At 45.2% G+C, this 23,513-nt stretch overlaps 1 protein-coding gene across 2 annotated transcripts in view; it reads right to left on the reverse strand.

The window, feature by feature from the left end:
* SNX29 (sorting nexin 29) overlaps positions 1–23,513 on the reverse strand; it is a 596,058-nt gene that overhangs the window by 211,207 nt on the left and 361,338 nt on the right. For both annotated transcript variants that reach the window (XM_064362489.1, XM_064362490.1), the window contains one exon: positions 2,579–2,695. In XM_064362489.1, the coding sequence (XP_064218559.1) occupies positions 2,579–2,695 (117 nt within the window). The remainder of the gene's footprint in view (positions 1–2,578; positions 2,696–23,513) is intronic.

Consider the following 23,513-nt stretch of genomic DNA (forward strand, 5'->3'; position numbering starts at 1 on the left):
TGTAAGGCAAATCTAGTGTCTCCAGTAAACAAATTACGAGACAGAAGGGGAGAGAGAGAGATGAGAGCAGACTCTATGGAAGAAAAGAAACCTAAGACAGTAGCCAATTCGTAGAGAAAGCAAGTAGAATGATGGTCACCCAAGGGCTGGGGGAGGGAGGAATAGGGAGTGAGTGTTTAATAAGGATTTCAGTTGGAGAAGATGAAAAAGTTCTGGAGATGGATGTTGGTGATGACCACACAATGTGTGAATACACTTAGTACCACTGAACTGTACAGTTAAAGATGGTTAAAATGGTAAATGTTATGTTAGGTATATTGTACCGTAATTTTTTTTAAAATTTATTTATTTAACTTTAGGTGCATACTATATCTGGCATTTCTCCCCATGTTATCCCTCCCCACCCCCTGCTGTCTCTCCCCTACCCCCTCCAACTGCCCCCAGTGTGTGATGCTCCTCTTCCTGAGTCCACGTGTTCTCATTGTTCAACATCCACCTATGAGTGAGAACATACAGTGTTTGGCTTTCTGTTCTTGTGTCAGTTTGCTGAGAATGATGGTTTCCAGATTCATCCAAGTCCCTACAAAGAACACGAACTCATCGTTTTTTATGGCTGTGTAGTATTCCATGGTGTATATGTGCCACATTTTCTTTGTCCAGTCTATCATTGATGGGCATTTGGGTTGGTTCCAGGTCTTTGCTATTGTACACAGGGCTGCAGTGAACATATGTGTGCATGTGTCTTTATAGTAGAACGATTTATAGTTCTTTGGGTATATGCTCAGTAATGGGATTGCTGGGTCAAATGAAATTTCTATTTCTAGATCTTTGAGAAATCACCACACTGTCTTCTACAATGGTTGAACTAATTTACACTCCCACCAACTGTGTAAGAGTGTTCCTATTTCTCCACATCCTCTCCAGCATCTGTTGTCTCCAGATTTTTTAATGATCGCCGTTCTAACTGGCGTGAGATGGTATCTCAATTGGTATTGATTTGCATTTCTCTAATGACCAGTGATGATGAGCATTTTTTAATATGTTTGTTGGCCTCATATGTGTCTTCTTTTGAAAACTGTCTATTCATATCTTTTGCCCACTTTTGAATGGGGTTTTTTTCTTCTTGTATATCTGTTTTAGTTCTTTGTAGATTCTGGTTATTAGCCCTTTGTCAGATGGGTAGATTGCAAAAAATTTTTCCCATTCTGTTAGTTGCCGATTCACTCTAATGATGGTTTCTTTTGCTGTACAGAAGCTCTGAATTTTAATTAGATCCCATTTGTCTATCTTGGCTTTTATTGCCATTGCTTTTGGTGTTTTATTTTACCGAAATTTTTAAAATTTAAAGGAAAAGCAACATAGAGATGTATTAACCAATTACAATGTGTGGGTGTCATGTGGATCCTGAATCAAAAAAACTATTCAAAGGTAGGAGGCAATTGGAAATTTGAACAGTGACTGTGACAACATAAAGGAATTACTGGTAATGGAGTGATAAGGATATTGTATTTATTTTTTCATATTTTTAGAGATAAATACAAAGATGTCTATAGATGAAACGATATCCAGCATTTGAATGAAATGATATAGGAAGAGGAGGAAGCAGATATAGACAACCTGAAACACAACTGGCCATGACTGATAATTGTTCAACCTGACAAAGGATACATGAGCATGCATTACACAACCTGCCTAAACGTGGACATTTTACGTAATAAAGAAGTTGTAAAATGAGGAAGCTATTATATGTTTGCACAAAAGGGCAAGTGTTAGATGCTCACGGCATTGAGGTTTGTAACAGCAAAATAGTGGAGACATCCTAAATGCTGACAAAGACAGGACTGAATAAAAAATATTGTGCTATTTCATTTCACAGAGAACTACAGAGCTAAGCAATTAAATGATGTCGATCAGTGGATCTCAACCAAGGGTGATTCTGCCAGGTTCTGAAATCCAGAGGACATGTGGCAATATCTGGAGACATTTATGGTTGTCACAACCTGGAGAAGTGAAGCTATTGGCCTCTAGTGCCGGAACCCAGGGATGATGCTAAACATCCCATAATGCTCAGAACAGCCCCCACAATAAAGAATTATATCATCCAAAATATCAGCAATGCTATGGCTGAAAAGCCCTGTACCGGATGTACATGAATTACTCCTCAAACCATAATACTGAATTAAAAACAAATAAACAAAAACAAGTGGCCAACAGATATATACAAGAGTAATACCATGTAGGTAAATGTTAAGAACACAAAACCAAGACTGTTTACTGCTCATGGAAGCTTGAGCATGCAGTAAAGTATGAAAAGATGGGTGGGGACGCTATATGCCAATATTTGAATAAAGATGACTAGAAGGAGGGATGACTAACAGGAAATGTTGCTTCAACAGAATTTGTAACATTTTACTTATTTTACCCCCTCTCCACAAGAAAAAGCAAATGAGGCAGAGGTGAATGTAGGCGAATCTGGCCGGTGGGTGCATGGTTGCTTGCTCTGTTAATCTCTGGGTTTTTCTATGGGGCTGTGTGAGGCAGAGTCTGGATGGACACCCAGAGTTGGGGCAACACTCACCGGTCCCCGGAGATCGATGAGCTCCTGTCTCATCTGGGACACGAGGGCTTCCTTGGCCACCAGGGCCCTGTGCAGGCGCTCGTTGAACTCAATCAGCTCGCCATGCATCTCCGCCACCTGAAACATAAGCACCAAAAGGTGAGGCTTAGAGGCAGACATTCTCCAGGGACCGATCCCACCTTCTCTGGACTCTCCTTCCTGCCATCTGTCAACAAGGCATCTGTAGGCTGTTGGGGTTGGAGTCAATGACACTGCTTACCTGTGAACCATGCAATCCACCCGAGAGGTCAATGTGTTTTCACCTGCTTCACTGTGACACTTCAGAGTCAACAGTATAACATTTAGGGTCAAAATAGGATAGTATCAGATCAAGTTTGGACCTTGAGCTTTTTCTTTTTCTTTTTTTTTTAAACACAAGGTGTCGCTCTGTCACCCAGGCTGGAGCATAGTGGTGCTATCTTGGCTCATCACAACCTCTGCCTCCCAGGTTCAAGCAATTCTTCTGCCTCAGCCTCCCGGGTAGCTGGGATTACAGGCATGTGCCACCACACCTTGTATTTTTAGTAAAGACAGGATTTCACCATGTTGGCCAGGCTCATCTTGAACTCCTGACCTCAAGTCATCCACCGTCCTCAGACTCTCAAAGTGCTGGGATTACAGGCATGAGCCACCACACTCGGCCTGATTCTTAATGAATAAATGCTGTTCTGGCAAAGGCTTTCTTCCACATCTGACTTGTGCCTATCAGGAATTTTGCTAATGGCACAACAACAATAACTGACCATTTGATTCACCAAGTCCTCGACTCAGAAAGTCAAGAAAACAGAACCAGAGCTTTATCAAGGATAGTGACAACAATGGTGACAGATGAAATCACAGCAGTGCCGCTATCCTAAAGTCACTGTTTATTCCATGTCAGGCTAAATCCTCCCAGAGCGCTCTTCACAGCTTCATCACACTGCCTCTGAGGCAGATGTTATTACTCCCACCTTACAAAAAGAGAAACAGTGTCTCAGGAGTGTAGGGGGCCTGCCCAAGGTCAAACACGTAACAAGGAACTGACACAAGAGCCCTGGCTGTGTGCTACGGTCCTACCACTCTACTCTGCCCACATACAAGCCACGTGGGCCTGCTGTGAGCTGCTCAATTCTTCCATACCGAATTATTCGATATTCTCAGCTGATCCCCAATAAATACAACTGGAGGTGGCTATCGACGGTCTACTGTCAATGCTATCGACGGTCTACTGTCAATGCACAGACTATTCAACTATAATTTACTTAAGCATTTTAGAGAAACGTAAGATGTAATCCTGCTATGCTCTTAAAGAACGCTGAAGGAAGAATCCTGCAAGCATCTTTTAGAGAAGTCCCCAGAATGCTAGGTCAGGCAGATCCTTATCTAGTCCCCTGGCTCCCTGCCCTTCCCAAGAGATCACCTCTTCAATGCCCCAGATCTCACCTAAGCACTAACTACACTGTATGCGGAGTGTAAACAATACCAGGCCATTTACAATAAGTACTTTACATGAGATATAGAAGACAATGTCAGAATAAAGGAAGGATATAGGGAGAAGGTTTCTGAAAAAACATGGGGTAACCAATGTGTGTCTCATCTCAGGAGGAATAAAAGGGAGCCCTCCTTTTTTTATTGTTGTGATAAGGGTAAATCACATAAGAAAATGCACCAAGATATGAATGACAGCCAAGGAGGCATGTTTCCTTCTCATTCTTTCTACTTTTCTTTATTTCAGCTCCCATTCATCAGTGAGAGAAGCCACTTAGACTCTTTATAAAGAATTAAAATTCTTCATCTGAACTACAAGAAAGCCATTGTGCAATCAACATGAAATATACCATGCTTCCATTAACTGGCTCTGTGAGTTCCCCTCCATAGACACCCTCTCTGACCCAGAAGTACAGACACTTTCAAACCAGAGTGAAATACTAAGTGAAAATGACACAAAAGATACTGCAAAGAACCATGCAATTAACAAAGGGAGAATAAGTCACTGAGCCTTTTTGCCAGCTTTTTTCTTTGTACAGATGTAAAATTAATATTCCTTTGTTGCCTTACTCCTTTTGGATAAGAAAATCTTGAGTCGATCATCATTTGGCCTTTAACAAACAAATACAGTATTGCTAATAATGCCTATGTGCCCCCTCCACACAGAAATCACATAAAACCTCCACAAGCTTCCTCTGGGCTGTGAATCCATTCACCACACAGCAAGCTGGAAATCCACAGCTGCCGATATTACTGCTAAATACCTGCCAATGCGCCCCCCAAAAATGTGAACCTTAAATAAATGCTCCTGTCATTTCCAAAGCAAAGCAGGGTTTTGTGTTTTGTTTCTGTTTTGTTTTGCAGTGGAAGCCAGAGTGTTACTGCAATTTTCCATAAATGCAGAAATTATCGAAACATCCCAGCTCCAAGTGATGTTTACCATAAGCTGTCAAAACCCTGGTTCTCTTTTGCAGCCAGAAGAGCAGAACTTGACCACATCAGGCAAATCTTTCATTTCCCTAAGGAATGAAAAGAAAGAATCCGATGCAACTTAAGAGACAAAATTTGATTAAAATAACAATAATAATTTCCAGCAACCATTAAAACTATGACATTCATTGTTACTAAGCTAATCTCTGAAACTCTGAGTTTTTATATTACACATCCCTACCTACAGCCATTGGTATAAACAGCTTTCATCTTACATAAACGATACTGAGCTTACAGCTCCTCGAATAACTATTTCCAAACTCCAGTATAACTAGAAATAAATTCAAGACTCAGAGCCTCGGAAGAGAGAATGTGAGATCACAAATAGTTCCTGTTATCATAAAAATAAAAGCAGGCTGCACAACCACTGCCTCTTGGAATTTTTATTAGGCTTTGAGGGCACTTATGGGTTCTCATCTGCCCTTCTTATTTTTCACCAGCCACAGAAAATAGGACAGAGAGCGCCACCCTCCAATCCATTCTCCCTCAAGCAGGCACAACGATCTTCCCAAAGTAACATCTAATGTTGTCACCTGCTGTTTGATACCTTCAGCGCTTCTACTGCTCTAAGAGTAAAATCCAAACTCCTTTGAGATGTTGTCCTAGCCTTTCTCTCCAATCCCCCTTCTCCTTTTTGGGGTCTCACTAACTCAGTCCCCACAGGCCTTCTCTGCTCCATAAACATGCTGAGTGCTGGGAGGTCACCCTGCAGACAAGGAAGAGAAAGGTATGACCAGTGGAGGAAACTATAGGTACAAATGCTGGCACCAGAGGCTGGCAGGGAGGAGGCAGAGAGAGGTGGTTCAGGCGTCAGGACTTGATGCAAGATGGGCCTGGGCTTGATCAGTTTCTAACAGTGTGTGTGTTCCAGTGAGAGCTTCAGGCTGTGCGTCCATGAAATGGGCATTAAAAAGCACACCCATCTCACCAGGCCATGTGGGGATGGCAGGAGATGCTGCACTTGGCAGGTTTGGCAGCATATCTAGGGCAGGGTAAGTGCCCATTGGATGTGATGGGTGACCATGACAAGAGACATGGAGGAAGTGGCAGACAAGTAGGTCTCCAGGGGCCAATTGCAGAAAGTCCACGATCTGCCACACCAAGGAGCTAGAACTGCTGTGGGGAGCACTTAGTGTTCCCCAAAGCAAGAGCACCACAAAATTGCTAACCATCTTCCAGTCACAGTGCTAGGATCTCAGGGAGGATCAAGGACAGCCATCCAGTTCACATCCTTTGACATTTGGTAAATTATGATAGAGTGACTTGGGAAGAAGACAGGAAAGGCCCACCTGCTCTAAGAGTTAACATTTGGGAGTCACTTATCTAATGAGCCTTGGCACATGCCAGGCAGCCTCCCATGGCCTATCCAAAACCCCCACCAGGTACGTGTGTCATCATATCATCAGTTTGAGAGTCTGATGGGCTTCCTTCTACCCTGTTGTCGTACTTCGTGAAAATTAATCAATCTGCAGGTAGTTAAGGAGGAGATGCCATTTGACAATACTATGACAATGACAAATAAAAGCAAACACCAGGTGGAGATACAATGACCAGGGCTGACACAGCCCCAAACCCAGCCCAGCATGGGACAGAGGACCAGGAAGGAAGCCTTGATTCTCCGAAAGGCCCAAGGATACCACCTGGCCAGTAGAAGTTGTGGTTCTGAACTTGTGACACAACTTATCAGTTAATTAGATGCAAAGACTATGCTTCATCATCTGGGATTCACATTTTGAGCTGGAGAGAAGGTAGAATATTCAAGAAGTTCAAGTAACATGGCTATTTGGCAACATCTATCAAACTTTTTAAATCACTCGCTTTTTATTTCACAAATCACGGCTGGGCAGAAATCCTGCCTCTCTACCTGCATGTGAGCTCAAAATACAACTTTAGCTCCAAATGGCTGGGATCCACCTAAATGCCCATCCAAAGGGGACTCGGTGAATATCTCAGGATTCCACTACTCCCCTGCCAAGACAGCACCAATCAATCGCTGCGCTCCTTCCTCAAGAAGATACCTGGGCAGCCATAATCAATCAATCAGTGTGTTGAACAGTAAGATGATGCCTATTTGGTAGCCCTGGCCTAAAAGATGGGGGAAAGCATCACCAAGAAGGTGACATTTGAGTTGGGCTTTGGAAAATGATGTCTTCGGAGTTTTGGGAGACGGAGCAATTCCTTCCAGCTGGAGTATCAGGAAAGATGATCTCCAAAAATAATGTGGCTGTGAGAAAACTTTTAAGTCTGTGAAAATACTAGGAATTATCCTAATTACCTGCCAAATGATGAAAGGATTATAAATTTTTCAAAAATGCCCCTGGTATTTCCTTTCATACCAGAATGTTCCCTCCACCTAATCACATTCAAGTAAATCATACTTTATTTGAATGTGATTAAACCCTCCTCCAGCTAACAAATTAGATGCTTCTTGATTAATTACATCAAGACACACCCCCTAGATTCCAACAGTAACTGAGGCTCTTTGGGTCACATACTCAGACTCTCCAAGATTATTCACTTCGATGTCTTACAATCTGTCAGTTTTAAGAAACTCACAAGCTGTTTACTGGCCCTGTTACTCTGGTTGTGGGGAGGGGCCTGAAGCCTCTTTCTGTGATGATGAAATTGCACCCACCTAGTTAAAAAGTTTACCTAGACCGTGCCCACTTTGCATTCACACGCTCTGGAGTACCAACCAAGTATCAGGCCTCTTATAAGCATTAGGTGCTCCAGCTCATGTAATCCCTGGAACCCCACTGCAGGGCAGGCATGCTTTCCTTACCAATGAGGCGCAGGGAGGTTGGCTTATAAGCCTAAAACGTCAGGGTAAGGAAGTGACAGAGTAAGGATTTGAACTCATGCCTTGATGGCCCTACTATCTGTGCTGTTTGCACTCCATCTTGGGATATGATATCTTTGGTGGTTAAGGACAATCAGTTTGTACTGCAGAGTAAAGTGGCATGGTTTGGACCTGTGGCTCCCAACCCAAGCTGATCACTAGTCACTGGGAGAGCTTCCGAAAAATGCAGATTTCTGAGTCTTGGCCTCTGAAATTCCGACTCAGTTGACTGAGGGGAAGGAACGCAAAGAAGTACTTTTTAAAGCCTGCAGTGACGGTAATGGTCAGTCAAAACTGAGAACCACTGGTAAACACAGAGGGAGCGATTCAGTGTCAGCTTTGAACGGCAGTGGGGCCATTCCCTACTTGCAGAAAGTGGTTTTCCTGTTCCTCATTTGTAAAACAGGGATGTCACAGAAGCTCCTCCACTCGTCAGCTCTCTACCTCTGGACTCTCGCTGATGCGAACAAAGCCACAGCCAGAACGAAACAGCATGAACCCTGGCTGCCTACAACAGACGGTGGCACAGTCATCCCTCAGTATCCGTGGGGGACTGGTCCCAGGACTCCACACGGATGGCAAAATCCACGGACACTCATGTCCCTTTATAAAATGATGTAGCATCTTCAACAGAACCTACACACCTCCTCCCATATACTCTAAATCTTCTCTAAATTACTTACAGTACTTAATATGATCTAAGTGCTATGTAAATAACTGTTATACCATATTGTTTAGGGAATAAAGACAAGGAAAAAAAGTCTGTACATGTTCAGTACAGACGCATTCTTCCCGCCTGGTATTTTTGCTCCTCAGCTGGCTGAAAAACAGATGCAGTCGCAGATACAGAGGGGCCAACTGTAATTGTCACATGCAGTGTTGCTACCTCAGTAATGACACAGCCAGTGCCACACACATACTGCAAGTGTGTCTATGACAGTGATATGCACAGGGTGGCTGACAAACTGGTATGGGTATGCCACCTGTTTTCTACCAGTATGAGACCAAAGGAGCAAAGAAACTGAAAGCTATCATTCAGATACTTTTCAAGCAATTTCAAATTGCCATGAAACACTGGAGTTTCAGGATTTTTCTAGGTTTTTTTTTTTTTTGGTAATTTATAAAAGTATCAGTCTGCAATGAACTGAAAGTTGTTTTTTGTTTGTTTGTTTGGTTGGTTTTGTTTTTGGTTGTTTTTTTTTTTTTTGAGACAGAGTTTCGCTCTGTTGCCAGGCACCAGGCTGGAGTGCAGTGGCACGATCTCGGCTCACTGCAACCTCCGCCTCCTGGGTTCAAGCAATTCTCCTGCCTCAGCCTCCCAAGTAGCTGGGATTACAGGCGCACACCACCATGCCCAGCTAATTTTTGTATTTTGTAGTAGAGACAGGGTTTCACCATGTTGGCCAGGCTGGTCTCAATCTCCTGACCTCATGATCCACCTGCTTCAGGCTCCCAAAGTCCTGGGATTACAGGCATGAGCCACCACGCCCAGCCTGAAAGCTTTTTAAAAAAGAAAACTGGTTCTTGCAGTCTGAGGAACATTTATCTGTAACTGCTGTGTTTGAGGCAATTTCTTGCATTAATAATTATGAAAAACAAGGATAAAAAAATAATGAAAAGAAAGCAAAACTACAGCCAGATTTGAATAAAATTCAAGCAAGTTAAAAAGAAAAATGAGATAAAACAAATGCTATCAACACCTGTCATTCTTTCAAATGCATACACAAGTTAAGCATCCCTTATCTAAAATGGTCGGGACCGGAATTATTTTGGATTTTGAATTTTTTGGATTTTGGAGTTACTTGCATTATATGTACAGGTTGAGTATCCCGAATCTGAAAATCTGAAATCCAAAATGCTCCAGTGAGTATTTCCTTTGAGCATTATGTCAACACTCAAAACATTTCAAATTTCAGAACATTCTGAATTTGGGACTTTTGGATTTGGGATGCCCAACCTGTACATTGTCTTACAGTGCCCATTTAGCCTTGAAAACTAAGAAAACCAGAAATGTTAATGGAAATAATGGGTGTCTAGATCTAGCACCAGACACAGAGTCACAGGAAATCCTCATGGAATTCCTTCACTCTCTTTGACCTTGGCATTGTGGGTCCAGGGAGTGATAGTGAAATCTGAATCCCAGTTATTAGGGCTCCAAAGCCCATGCTCTTCTCATCACATGGCCTTTCAGGCAACAAATAAAAAACCCAGGAAGAAAAACACTGTGTCCATTTGAGAGTAGGCGAAATGTGGGCATGGGGAGGCAAAGGGCCTGTCTAAAGCCACACAGTTCATTTTCTCTTCTAACAGAGCCACGACTACACACTGAGCATCCCGCTTTTAAATCAAGGTTCTTTACTCCTCTACTGGGAGGCCAGAAGACTTTTAAACAAGCTGAGGAACGGGGAAGTGTTCTGTAAACTGAGGGTGCTCTCTTCCTGGAGGAGCGAGGTAACAGTGTGGAGGGGTGGGCAAGCTCAGGGGGCACTCCCTGCACACTAGGAATGTTCCACATCCTCTCCAAGCAGTAGTCACCTGAACCCTACAACTCCCCTGGGAGGCGAGTGGTGTTACTGTCCCTAATTTTGGAGCTAAGAAAACTGAGGCCAGAAAGGGTGGGCAACTTGCCCAAGGCCACACAGGAAGTAAGCAGCAGAACTGAGATTCGGATTTCCCAGCCTGTGTTCTTGGCCACACTGCTCTCTCCTCCCTCTCAGCATACGCCATCACTGTGATGCTGAGCTAGTGTCTCAAGGCACCAGTGAACAGCAGAGGATCTGGAACGGTGATGAGCCAGGGATGGAAGACTGACAGCATCCTGAAGGTAAGGGACACTGTCATGCACACACATGTACACACACACACACACACACACACACACACACAGCCCGGGAAAGGCACCACCAACCCCATAGTCAGTGGCCGCCATCAGCAGGCAGAGGGGCACATAGAGAGCCTGGCAAAGGCACCACTGACCTCACAGTGAATGGCTGTCATCAGCAGGCAGAGAGGAAAAGCCATGTGGGCTCTGGCTGCTCCCACATCCCCCTCAGTGAAACCCTAGCAATAACCTCGGCCAATGCAAGGCCAAAGGAGACTCTCAGAGAAGAGTCTAGGAGCTTCCCAGCAGCCAGGGTAGGCCTTCTCCAGAATGGTTTTTGCTTCAGGTGAAGGCAGCATGGAGAACAGCTTCAAACAAAAATCCCAACATGAACACGTTCTTAGGACAGGCAGACATGACTTCTGGATGTTCCATGTCAAGGAGAAAAATTAGGCCCCTGGAAGTCAAATCCAGGTCCTGTCTACTCACTGCTAGGTGACCTTGTGTAAAGAATCAAACATGTTTGATTCTTGGTATCTTATTTTTTTTACTTTTGTTTTCCATAGACAGGGTCTTATTCTGTTGCCCAGACTGGAGTGCAGTGGTGCAATCATGGCTCACTGCAGCCTAGACCTCCAGAGTTCAATCAGTCCTCCTGTCTCAGCCTCTCGAGTAGCTGGGACCATAGGCATGTGCCACCATGCTCAGCTAATTTTTAAAAAAAATTTTTTGTAGAGATAGGACATGACTATATTTCTCAGGCTGGTCTTGAAATCCTGGACTCAAGCGATCCTCCTGCTTCAGCCTCCCAAAGTACTAGGATTACAGGCATGAGCCACCGCACCCAGATCTAATTCCTGGTATCTTATTTGTCAAATGATGATACTGTCACCTATTGCACAGGTTTGTCATGAGGTACAAAGGGATGAAAGAGTTCAGGCAGTTACCAGTACCTGCCACGATGAGGACACGGATATAACAGAATGAGCACCTGCTATGGGTCTGACAGGGCTCTAAGTGCTTTATACATTAGCACACATTACGAGCCTGGGAGGTGGAGATTTACTCCCATTTTACAGATGAGGAAAACCGGGGCTCAGAAGGGTGACTCGAATATCCCAAGACACGCAGTCTGGAAGGGAGGGAGGTGGTTAGAGCTCATGGTCCTGCATCTCCTCTTTGGAATTTCTCCTGTTTCTTTCTTCCTTCCAATCCAGCTTTTGCTTGGGTTCTGCTGTGCAGAGGGCTGGCCCCAGGAAGTTATTCACACTTGTCCTGATGAGGCAGGCGCTCTGGAATCTTGGGACTTATCTTCTTCAAAGCCACATCATAAAGCCACCATGAAATAAATTCAACTGAGACCTGTGGGGCAGATCATCCTGAAGTACCACCGAGATAGTGCTGTGTGGGCTCTGTCTGCAGAGTCACTAAGTAGAGGCTTGTAAGTAACCCTGGTGATAACTTCTCATTTCAAAGGCTCCCAGGATCTCCTCTGCAGCAAGCCCCTCCACACTCAGAATGCTGAGCTGGCAAGAGGTAATGCTTACATACATTAGGCTGGGATTACAGCTGAAGAGGGAAAACACCCATCACTAACAACAACTCAATTAGTAAGGGACACAGACATAACGATGTTACAGTAGCAGCTGACACCTTCCTGGTGGTTGTTTGAGACAAATGAGCAATGACAGAGAAAATAAAGCAAAAAACACAACCATGAGCCCCAGCCCTCTGCTGAAAGGTGTGTTCCTCTAAGAAGAACATGTGAGAGGCACTGATGCAGCTGTGAGAGTCTTTAAGCAGGCTCCCGATTCACACCCATCCTGTGAGAGCAGTACCAGGAGAGGGTGTGCAGCGTGGGTAAAAGGCAGAGCCAGGCTGTTGGGGTTAAAACCCACCATTCCTGACTTCCTAGATGTGACTTTGGGCAACGTACCTTCACTTCTCTGGGCCTCAGTTTCTCATCTATAAAGTTACATTAATAACAATGCAAATTTCAAAGGACTTTTGTGAGGTTGAAATAATAAAAGAAAGACATGCTTAACTTAGGGTTTGGTATACATGAAATACTCCATAAATGTTGATTACCATGATTACCCATTTAAGAGGCACCAGCAGAAGTGTCCACTACCACTGGTCCTGTAGAATCTACATCCTTCATCTCTCCCATGTCTGTCTCTGCTCCTCCATCCTCATTCCCAAACCTACATTCAGAAGCCCCCTCCCACCTAGACAAACACCACTGCCTCCCTGCTGCCTCGGCGCCAGCTGATGCTCAAATGATCTTCCTAAAACCCAGGATCACACCCGTTTACTACTTAAAACCCTTCAATAACATTTACAAAATAAATTGCAGGATGCCTACAACTTGCTTTGAAATAAAACTGGGAGTGGCGGGGGAGAATGGGACTGGCTTGTGTGGGTGGCTGCTGGAGCTGGCGGGACTGTGTGCTGGGCACACAGAGGTGCGTTCTACTATTCTGTCCACATTCACATTTGTCCATAATCCAGACTTTAAAAAAAAAATCTTTCAGTGGCTTTCCACACATTTTCTTGGCATGGCATAAAAGCAACTAGTGGGAGAAGAGGTGGGAGGGGAGCGGAGAAAACATTTCAAGAGAAGGACCGACATGGATGGAATGAAAATACGGCTGCACACCCACGTCCCCACCATGCATACATCCTAAAATTCTATCCACGCTTCAAAACGTCACTCAAATCTCAGTTCATTTCCTTGCCCAACTCCTTTGATCCATTCATCCGCCTCCTCCAGAGATCATCCCCCGGTAGTAGTGGCAACAATAGTTACTGTTTTCTGAGCACTTACTACATGTCAAGTACATCTGGCTTGACATAAAGGCTCTTTTGTGCAATAAAAAGGAGTGCCCTGTCTGGCCACAGCCCCATGGGACCTGAGTTTGGTGAGTGGAGCACAGCTGGATAGAGCTTCCACTGGTCCCCCCCAGAGCCATAAGCTGTTGTGCAGTGTACAACCTGCACAACTGCACACAGAGGCCTTAGACATCATCCTAGGTGCTAGTGTTGTTCCTGTTTTACAGGGGAGAAACTGAGGCCCCCAGGGACTAGAACACTTGCCCATGGTCACATGGAGATGGCTGCAGTAGCTAATAGCCAGACCCATGTTCTCTCTGTTACATGAAGCTCTCCCAGAAAAAGGTACAGCATGCACTTCTGCAGACGGTAATGCTTCCTGGGCAATTAACAGCTCTAGCACAGAGCACAGGATCTTACCCAACTCCACGTGTCTTGCCAGGGGATCAAGGCCAAAGCCACTGACAACACCAGACACTTGGAGGGCCTATTTCTGCTGGATCGATCATGGGAGGAACAATGGAAAGGGGCAGATACCTCTTTCCATTAATGTAGCATATGAGGTGGTTTACCTGGCACCACACAATGCGTGTAATTATAGCCCATCACAAGCACAAAACAAACACAGTGCTCAGCAAGGCATGTGAAAATGGGACTGGAATTACTTTAAAAGACTCTGCTGGCCTCTCCTTTCAAAAGCACGAAGGTTACAGCCTGGCGCGCAGAGGACGGCTATTGATTTCCCAGGACCTGGAATTTGGAAGGCAGCGCAGCGTTGGCCTCATCTCCTCCCCAGCACAGATTGCTGGGCAGGCAGCTCAGGAGGAGAAAGAGGAAGAGGGGGATATGGTGAGGCCACTGTCATTAAGAGCAAACACTTACTAAGCATTTGACACCAAACACAATCCTAAGCCCCATTCTTGTGTTAACTTATCCATACAAGGCAAGTCCATGGTTCCTTCTCAAAAAACTTATCTTCAATATCTGAAAATTCTCAGATTCATTCATTCATTCTACAAACATTTATTGAACAGCTACCATTTGCCAAGCCCTGTTTTAAACACTATGGATACAGCAGCAAACAAGAGAAATTATTGCCCTCGTGGCTTCTGTATTCTAGCTAATGGTTCCATCTGTAGATTGAGGAAACGGAGGCTCACGTGGGTTTAATCCTAGGCAAAGCTAACACTAAAGGCCATGGGATTGGAACCAGAGTCCTTTCTCATATCACCATGCTGGATAATCTCTCTCTGCTCTGGGGTTATTTTATAAACCCTCTCCTCTGCGAGGTTGTATTAGTCTGTCCTCATGCTGCTGATAAAGACATACCCAAGACTGGGTAATTTATAAAGAAAAAGAGGTTTAATGGACTCAATAGTTCCACATGACTGGGGAGGCCTCACAATCATGGCAGAAGGTAAAAGGCATGTCTTACATGGCAGCAGACAAGAGAGCGAATGAGAGCCAAGAGAAAGAGGAAACCTCTCATAAAACCATTAGCTCTCATGAGACATACTACCGCACGAAGAGGATGGGGGAAATTGCCCCCATGATTCAATTATGTCACACCAGGTCCTTCCCACAACATGTGGGAATTATGGGAGCTACAATTCAAGATGAGATCTGGGTGGAGACACAGCCAAACCATATCAGAGGTCAAATGCACCTCCCTCCCTGCATAGGCCTGGAATCACTAATTCATTTGCTTAGCCGGTCATTCATGTTTCTTCATTCATTCAACAAACATTTATTGAGCAACTGCATGCCAGGCACTGACCTGAGCTTTGGCCATCAGTGTCACAAGGACCCTGCCCCTGACCTCACAGAGCTCCCTGTCTCGTGGGGATCAAGGTGGTCAATGATTCCCAGACAATGTGGCCAGTGGCACAGCAGGAAGACTGAGGTCCCTGGGAACACCACGAGGAGGCAGCTATCCATCCTGGGGCATGTGATACTAAGCTGAGGCCAGAAGCAGGAAGAGGTCAGCTGGCAGCAGGCAAAACAGGTTCATACCCAAGCCCTGTCATACATCCACTCCCATTTCCCTGGCTATAAAGTGGGGCTCCGTCCTGTCCAGCAGGATTTTCAACAGGGTTAAGATGTAACTTCAGAGCAGCCAGCCAGGCACAGGGCATGGGGCAGCTTCTTATCCCTGAGAATTGGTTGCTGGACCCAGGAAGTTACTTAATACCATGAGGCTAACACTAGCACAGCAATTCAGAAGCTTTTCTGGAGAATACTTCACCCTCAAGTGCTGCTTTTCCATTTATTTTGCAGGGTGCTGGAAAGCACAGGCTTTTATATAAAGATGTAATTCTGAAATTATGTGGCTCTTTGTCATATTCTAATATCTTGAGAAATCAGTGGAGGCCAGTGTGCGTTTTTAATCATATTCCTTTCGAAGTAATACACAGAGACCTCCTGAATATTTCAACCACGGGCTCAATAAATTATGTCCAAGTTTCAAGAGAAAAACAGTAAATGTAAGAACATTACATTTTATGAGCATCAAAATGTTGTTTTCCTTTGAGAGTGTCTTTCTCATACCCAACAGCACTCACACAAAGCTGCCAAGAGTTTCCTCCAGGTAACAGCTGGCTTGCTCCTCCCAGAAAGAGGTACACAGCCATTGGTTCCTGCCAAGTGGTAATTCGTGAACACCAACACCTGTACAAAGTGAAGACTGTGATCAAGTGTGAATGAGCAGTGTGGGGTAGTGGTCTGGGGGATGAACTTGGAGCTGGATGGCCAGGATTCTGTCCCAGTCTGCCAGTAACTTGCTGGGTGACCGTGGGTAAGTTATTTGACCTCTCTGGGCCCCAGTTTCTGCATCTGAAAAATGGTGGCCATAGGAGCTCTTACATAATACAGTTATTATGAGGATTAAATGAGCCAACAAACAACTCATGCTTCATAAATAACATGAGGTTCTGATTCTCACAGCTTTGATTAACACACAGAACTCTGCACATCCCTATAACTATAACTTCTACCCTACAGATATTACAATGGAAAAACAAGATGGTATAGTTTAAAACAACAACATGGAATTTAACAACAGACAGACTGGGTTTGAATCTGGACCACATTTTACTGGCTGTGTCCCATGAACAGGGGCAGCTATTGTTTCTGTACAGTTCTGAACATCCCTAAGCCTCATGGTTTCACCAGCAACATGGAGACTGTAATCTCTTCTCTCCAAGGGACACTGAAAACATGACTGAGACTGAACCCTCGTATGTTAAAGTGCCAAGCATAGTTTTGCCCTCAGCAGGCATGCAGCAGACATCTGTGACTTTTCTTCCCTTGCAGAGGTCAACGGGCAGTAAAACTTATTCTCTGGGTGACTCATATCCCCATGACATACTCAGTGAAGACAGTGCAGAAGTATCACAATGCTTCCAGGCCTGGCCACCCCCACCAGAGTGGCTCATCAAATGTGATCTTCTTCTGTTTTCTGTTCAGCAGTCAGCATTACAAGACCACATCTACCTCGCAGAATCTGGGAGAGGTAAAAGAGTTCATGTTCTCCACAGCATCTATGAAGCTTCTTTACTTCCTGGCACAATGTACTGTGCTGGAAGTGACCCGGCAGCTACTATCCCATAGCTGCTCTACACCCTACAACAGGAATGTCGTGGAGACAAGTGGGTCCGAGTAGCACAGATACTGGTGCTCACCTACCTGCTCCCCAAGCTTCCCAGCCCCTTCTGCACAACAGGGCACAAGCTTTTGACTATTCTGGCCAACAGGCTCCAGGCGGAAGTGACAAATGTTTCTACTGAATCACAGTGTACGACTGATGGCGTGCGACCCTGCACTATCCCTCCCCCGTCACACTAGGTAAGGAAGCCATGGTGTAGCTGGAAGACAGGAGCCTCTATCTGCCTAGATTTCTGAGTCACTATGTGGAGCAGAATAATCCCACTGTTGCCCTTGAGCAACTGGACACATATTATGACAGGAAATATGTTTTTGCTTTCAAGACTGAGATTGGGGATTACTTGTTACTGGGGCAGAACCAACCCTATTCTGACACGTGTCAACCTGACAACCCTGTATCTTCCTAGCTGTCTCACAATGGGCCTGAAAGTCTCAGACACATTAAATCATTTGTTCAAGGTCATACAAATAACAAGTAGTGAAGTTAGAATTTGAACCCAGGTCTATGCACAAGGCTTGTATTCTCTCTACTATATGGGCCCAGGCAGTACTTTGTAATGAATCTCTCTGTGAAAGCCCCAAATACAATTCAAATCTCTCCTTGGACTCTAATAATAATAGTAGCCAAAGGTTGGATGCATTCCACAGGCCAGACACTCTTCTGGGTCCTTTATCAATATTCCTTCACTGTACTCATTATGTCTCTTCAAGGCATTATGCCCATTCTACAGGTAAGGAAATAGGGGCTTAAAGAGACTCTAAGATGAGTTCTCATAACCTGATGGTGACGTAAATAAAGGAAAGATGCCAATGGTGACAGACTAAGGATATGGGTCCCTTCAGTGGATGTAAAGCAAAGACCCCACATAAATGGCTATAAAGCAGGACACCGAGGAATCCTCCCCACTGGAGGATCTCAGGCCTTCAAGAGCCCACAAAGATGCTTCAATGCCCAAGATACCACATGCTCAGGGTGAGCTAATCAGACCCTTAGAGATGTCTGCTGCTAGGATTATCAAAGAGATGGGGGAGATCATCCCTTCTGGTCCTTCCCAGCTGTTCTCACAGTTCTAGCCTCCTGTCTACCTGGCCACCAGGCGCAAGTTACTGGTAATAACCTCACAATGGCCCCAAGTGGTCACTCTGCTCCAGATGACTCACAGACCAACGTTTTCCAGAACTGCAAAAACACATCTGCTGATGCAGATGATCTTTCCATTCTGCCTCCCACATCCATCCGTTCACCCATCCATCCATCAACCATCTTTACTATTATGTGCCAAGCTCTGTCTAGACACTGGGGATACAACAGTGAACAAAAAGACAAAAGCTCCTGCCTCCTTTGAGCTTGCAGCCGCCCAAGGTTGGAATGCTTATTGACTGAGGGACACTGTCTTTATGCCTCGTTACAGAGAAAAGGACTTCAAACAAAAGGTCAGGCTTCCATAGAAATTCTGCTTCCTTTGCAAAGTCCTGATTCTGCACCTGAGAAATTTACCAGGATTTCTACCGCTACATTCCATTCTAGTTAGTTTCTCCAGGGAAGGAGAAAAATAAGAGGATGATGGAGGAGATGATGAGGAGGAAGAGGAGGAAGACGATGACAAAGATGATAAAAGCAAATTTTGGCTAAGAAACTAAACCTGATCATTAAGTCTTGGATTTAAAGAAATCTAAGATGTGATTTTCTCCAATTCCTCATTTGATGCTAAAAGATCCTTTTTCAGTTGCCGTCATGGTAAACATCTCTCTTTTTCTCTCTGCCCCAGATTTATTCCCCCTTTTTCAGTGAATGGAATCCTGCTTCTTCCTAAGAAACCACCTCTCTTCCCAGTGGTCTAGGGAAGCTGATCAAACGCCCCCACTGCCTGATGGGCATGTGCCCTGGCCCTGCCAATCAGTGTATTTCATCCTTTGGCCACAGTGACTAGTTCAGGGATGGCAGAAGACTCATCAGGCCAATGAGGGTCAATTCCAAGAATCTTGTTAGAGCTACTGGGAGAGAAACCCTCTCTCATAACCAAAATTGCTAAACTCATAGGACGTAAGGCCAGAGCTGCTAGGAACCATCACATAGAGAGATCCTTCCAAAGAAAGAAGACCACAAAAAAGAAAGCAGAGAGCAACAGCAGGAAGGCAACATCCACATTCGCTCACCTGACCTCTGGATGCAGCCCTGCCGAAGGTTACACCAGTCCCTGGATGTCCTGTTTTCACCAATCAAAAAGCTTCATATTTTGTTAAGCCCAGTTTGAGTTTTCCATCATTTGGATTACATTCCTGACTCACAGAGCCACCAAGTCCTGCCCAGTTTCTGCTTGAACATCTCCACTCACGATAAACTCACTATCACTCATTTTTTTTCTTTTTTGAGACAGACTCTAGCTCTGTAGCCCAGGCTAGAGTGTAATGGCATGATTGTGGCTTACCACAACCTCTGCCTGCCAGGTTCAAGCAATTCTCCTGCCTCAGCCTCATGAGTAGCTGGGATTACAGGCATGTGCCACCACACCTGGCTAATTTTTTTTGTATTTTTAGTAGAGACGGTATGTCACCATGTTGGCCAGGCTGGTCTTGAACTCCTGACCTCTGGTCATCTGCCCACCTCAGCCTCCCAAAATGCTGGGATTACAGGTGTGAGCCACCATGCCCAGCATATCACTCACCATGAAACAGCGATGATAGCGCATTTCTCTTTCCACTGAATTCCCACGTATCTCTGTGTAGTCCCAGGACAGCCCATGAGGACCACAGGGGGAACAAGTTCAACCTCTCCCTCTATGGGGCATTCCTTATTAAGCTTCAGGGAAGCATCATGAATCCTCCATCTGGAAACACTGTTCTGGTTTGGGGCCATATGTTGTTAAGCATGCTTCTTTCAATCAATAAATATTCCACAAGGGCCTCCCATGTGGAAGGTGGGTCTGAGGGTGGGGATGGGGGCAGTGGGCTGCAGAGAGGGACTCTACAGAGTCTCATCTCCCAGGACCCTGCCATCCAGGATGGCAACAAGCCAAGGGTGATGTTATCAAGCCAGCCATTTCTGATTTGCCCACGGGAGTATGGGATGGGCTATGGGTTCTGGGAGACCTGGTATGAATGCTACTGTGTGACATCACACAAACTACATGGCCTTTCCGAGATTAGTTTTCTCATCTGCAAGGGGAAATTTTAATGATATGGATTAGCTGAAGCTGTGAGGAAAATGTGACAAGCCTTGTGGGGCCTTATGCACAACACCTGATACAAGGTGAGGACCTAAGAGGAGATGAGTTTCCTTGTTCCTGGGAACACCTCCCAGTGGGAAGGCAGCCAAGGAAGGCAGTTCCTCTGCTGGCCCGGTCCAGAGGAGCTTCCTTATTTACCCCCATGGTTCAGAAGAAAGTGTACTTCCCTTCCTCACGCAACTCCAGGGCTCATGATTTGCTTCCACACTGCTTAAGAAAGTTCAGTGGACTCCAACACATTCCTTTTCAAAGAAAACAAAAGCCTTGCCTTCGACAAACTGCAGAGGCAAGGTCTGGCCTGAACAATTGATCAGCCTCCCACCTCCCTAATGACTCAGCCCCAGAAAACACTGATGACACATTAGGTAGAAATCTACTTATACTAAGAAAATAAGTCAAACACCTATTTCAGGATGCACTGACTATCTCCAAATGCAGGCTCCTCTGGCAGCTGCTGCAAAGAGAACCTAGATTCAGCCCACAGACCGCAGCCCTTTCAAGTTGAAGCAGCTGTGAGAGGGCCATGGAAGTGTCACCCAACCGTTCCTCAGCCACAAAAACTTCTATTTGCAATCTGTATGCTTCTTTGGAGCTTTATACCAGGACCTAAAGTGGACCATCCCAGACTTGAGATGATGAGGGAGGATGCTGACAATGGCAGCAAAATCTCAGGGTTTCTCCATGAGGCCATTGTCCTCACTCTGCCAGGGAAACCACCCCATCACCATCACTGAAGGACAATCCTTCCCTTCATCAATAAAAATTTGGGACAAATGGGTTAAATGTTAGCAAGTATTCTTCCAAGTGAGATTTTTGACCAGGTGCAATGGCTCATGCCTGTAATCCGAGCGCTTTGGAAGGCCAAGGCATGTGGGTTGCTGGAACCCAGGAGTTCAGGACTAGCCTGAACAACATGGTGAAACCTCATCTCTACAAAAAATATATATATATAAAAAATAGCCAGGCATGATGGTACATGCCTGTAGTCCCAACTACTCGGGAAGGCAAGGCGGAGGATCACTTGAGCCCAGGAGGTCGAGGCTGCAGTGAACCGCGATCGCACCACTGAACTCCAGCCTGGGTGACAGAGCCAGACTCTGTGTGCAACAACAACAAAACACCCATCACACTGCGTACCTTAAATCCACATAATTTCGGGTTACCATTCATATGTGAATAAAGCTGAGAAAAGTTAAAAAAAAATTAAAAGATCTACCTCCAGCAACTCTGGAGTCAGTGTGACATGAATAGAACTTCCGGAGGGAAGACAAACCTACTTTTTCCTCCCAGCCCCATCATCTCCTAGTCGGGTGCCTTCAGCAGGTGACACCATTTATGCAAACTCAGTTAGTTGTCTGTAAAAGAGTTTACACCACCTGCTGCCTAAGATGGTTAACTTAGAAATGATCAAACTGACAAAACACTTCCCATGCCAGGCCAGCGCTGGTGCTCAATGATGCCCCGTCCCTCTGCCTTCCAAGGCTTCTTGTGGTGTCTCCCTACCCGCCCCCTTTCTTTCTTTCTCTCTTTTTTGAAACAGGGTCTTGCTTTGTCTCCTAGGCTGGAGTGCAGTGGCACCATCATAGCTCATCGCAGCCACAACCTCCTGGGCTCAAGTGGTCCTCTCATATTAGCATTCCAGGTAGCTGGGATTACAGGCGCATGCCACCACACCCAGCTAATTTTTGTATTTTTAGTAGAGAGGGGATTTCACCATGTTGGCCAGGCTGGTTTCGAACTCCTGGCCTCAAGTGGTGCTTCTGCCTCGGCCTCCCAAAGTGCTGCGATTACACGTGTGAGCCAATGTACTTAGTCAACAGAGTCCTCTCATACCTTGATTTTCCATCTCTCAAATGGAAGAACAGGTGACTTGTCACTTGCTAACCCTTCAGAATACACAATAAAGTACAAATGTCATCACTCCAAATGCAAACCCTGAATAAAGAGAAAACAAGGTATTCCACTTTGTTTTCTCTGAGAGGATGGAATTTTAAGGTATGGGCATGACTACAACACAGACCATCCAGTGAAACGTGCCAACAAGTCCAGGCCGATCTGAAAAACATGGTGACAGACACAGGGCAGTGAGGACAGAGTTTCACATCACCTGCTACAAGATTTTTGTTAAATTCCTGCCAAGAACTGCTCTGCCGTTAAATTTATTTATGACTCCTGTGTCAGCGCAGGATGCTGAGCATAGAGTCTATTCTGAATACCTTGGCTTTAACTGCTATAGTGAGCTCCAAACCACAACTTTCTCCCTACAAGCTGGAAGAACCGCAATATCAAGTCATTTCAACCTCCTGTTAGCTACTCTGAGAATAATCAATGTCTCTGGGTCTGTGGTGATGGCCTAATTTATTTAAAAATGTAAATATTCTATTTCTCTATGTCACAAAATGCCAACTGTTTCTTCTTCTGTGATTTAATAAGGGTTTCATACAGACATCAAGTGCCAGGCCACTGTCACAAGCACATCCCCAGACGGACTGTCTTCCTGGATGTGCCTTGACCCACAGGAAGCAGAAGAGGGTAGCGGTGGAGGTGAAGTCCAATTGCCTGGGTTCAAATCCTGATCCTGCCAGCTACGGGCTACATGAGCTTGAGCATGAGGTGATCCTGGCTGGGCCTTGGTGTCTTCATTAGTAAATGGTGGGGGGATAACTAGGGTACCCATTTTACAGAGTTTTTGTGAGAAATTCACTGAAATAACCTGGTAAAGGCACTTAACACACTGTCTAGCACATAAGGAAAAGCAAAGAGCACGCTGCTCTCTTAATGACCACTAGCTTCCCCAAATCCCCCACCAAGACATGATGTCACTCTGACACCCAGTCTGCAGTGCAGTGGCACCATCAGAGCTCCCCACAGCCTCAAACGCCTGGGCTCAAGAGATCCTCCCACCTCAGCCTCCTGAGTAGCTGGGAATACAGGCACATGCAACCACGCCCAGCTAACTTTTTTAACGTTTTGTAGAGATGAGGTGGGGGCAACTTCCTATGTTGCCCAGGCTGGTCTTGAACTCTTGACCTGAAGAGATCCTTCTGTCTTGGCCTC

The sequence above is a fragment of the Aotus nancymaae genome, unplaced genomic scaffold (assembly GCF_030222135.1).
Source record: "Aotus nancymaae isolate 86718 unplaced genomic scaffold, 86718_ANA_hifiasm-v0.15.2.pri h1tg000049l, whole genome shotgun sequence".
NCBI classification, from domain to species: Eukaryota; Metazoa; Chordata; class Mammalia; order Primates; family Aotidae; genus Aotus; species Aotus nancymaae.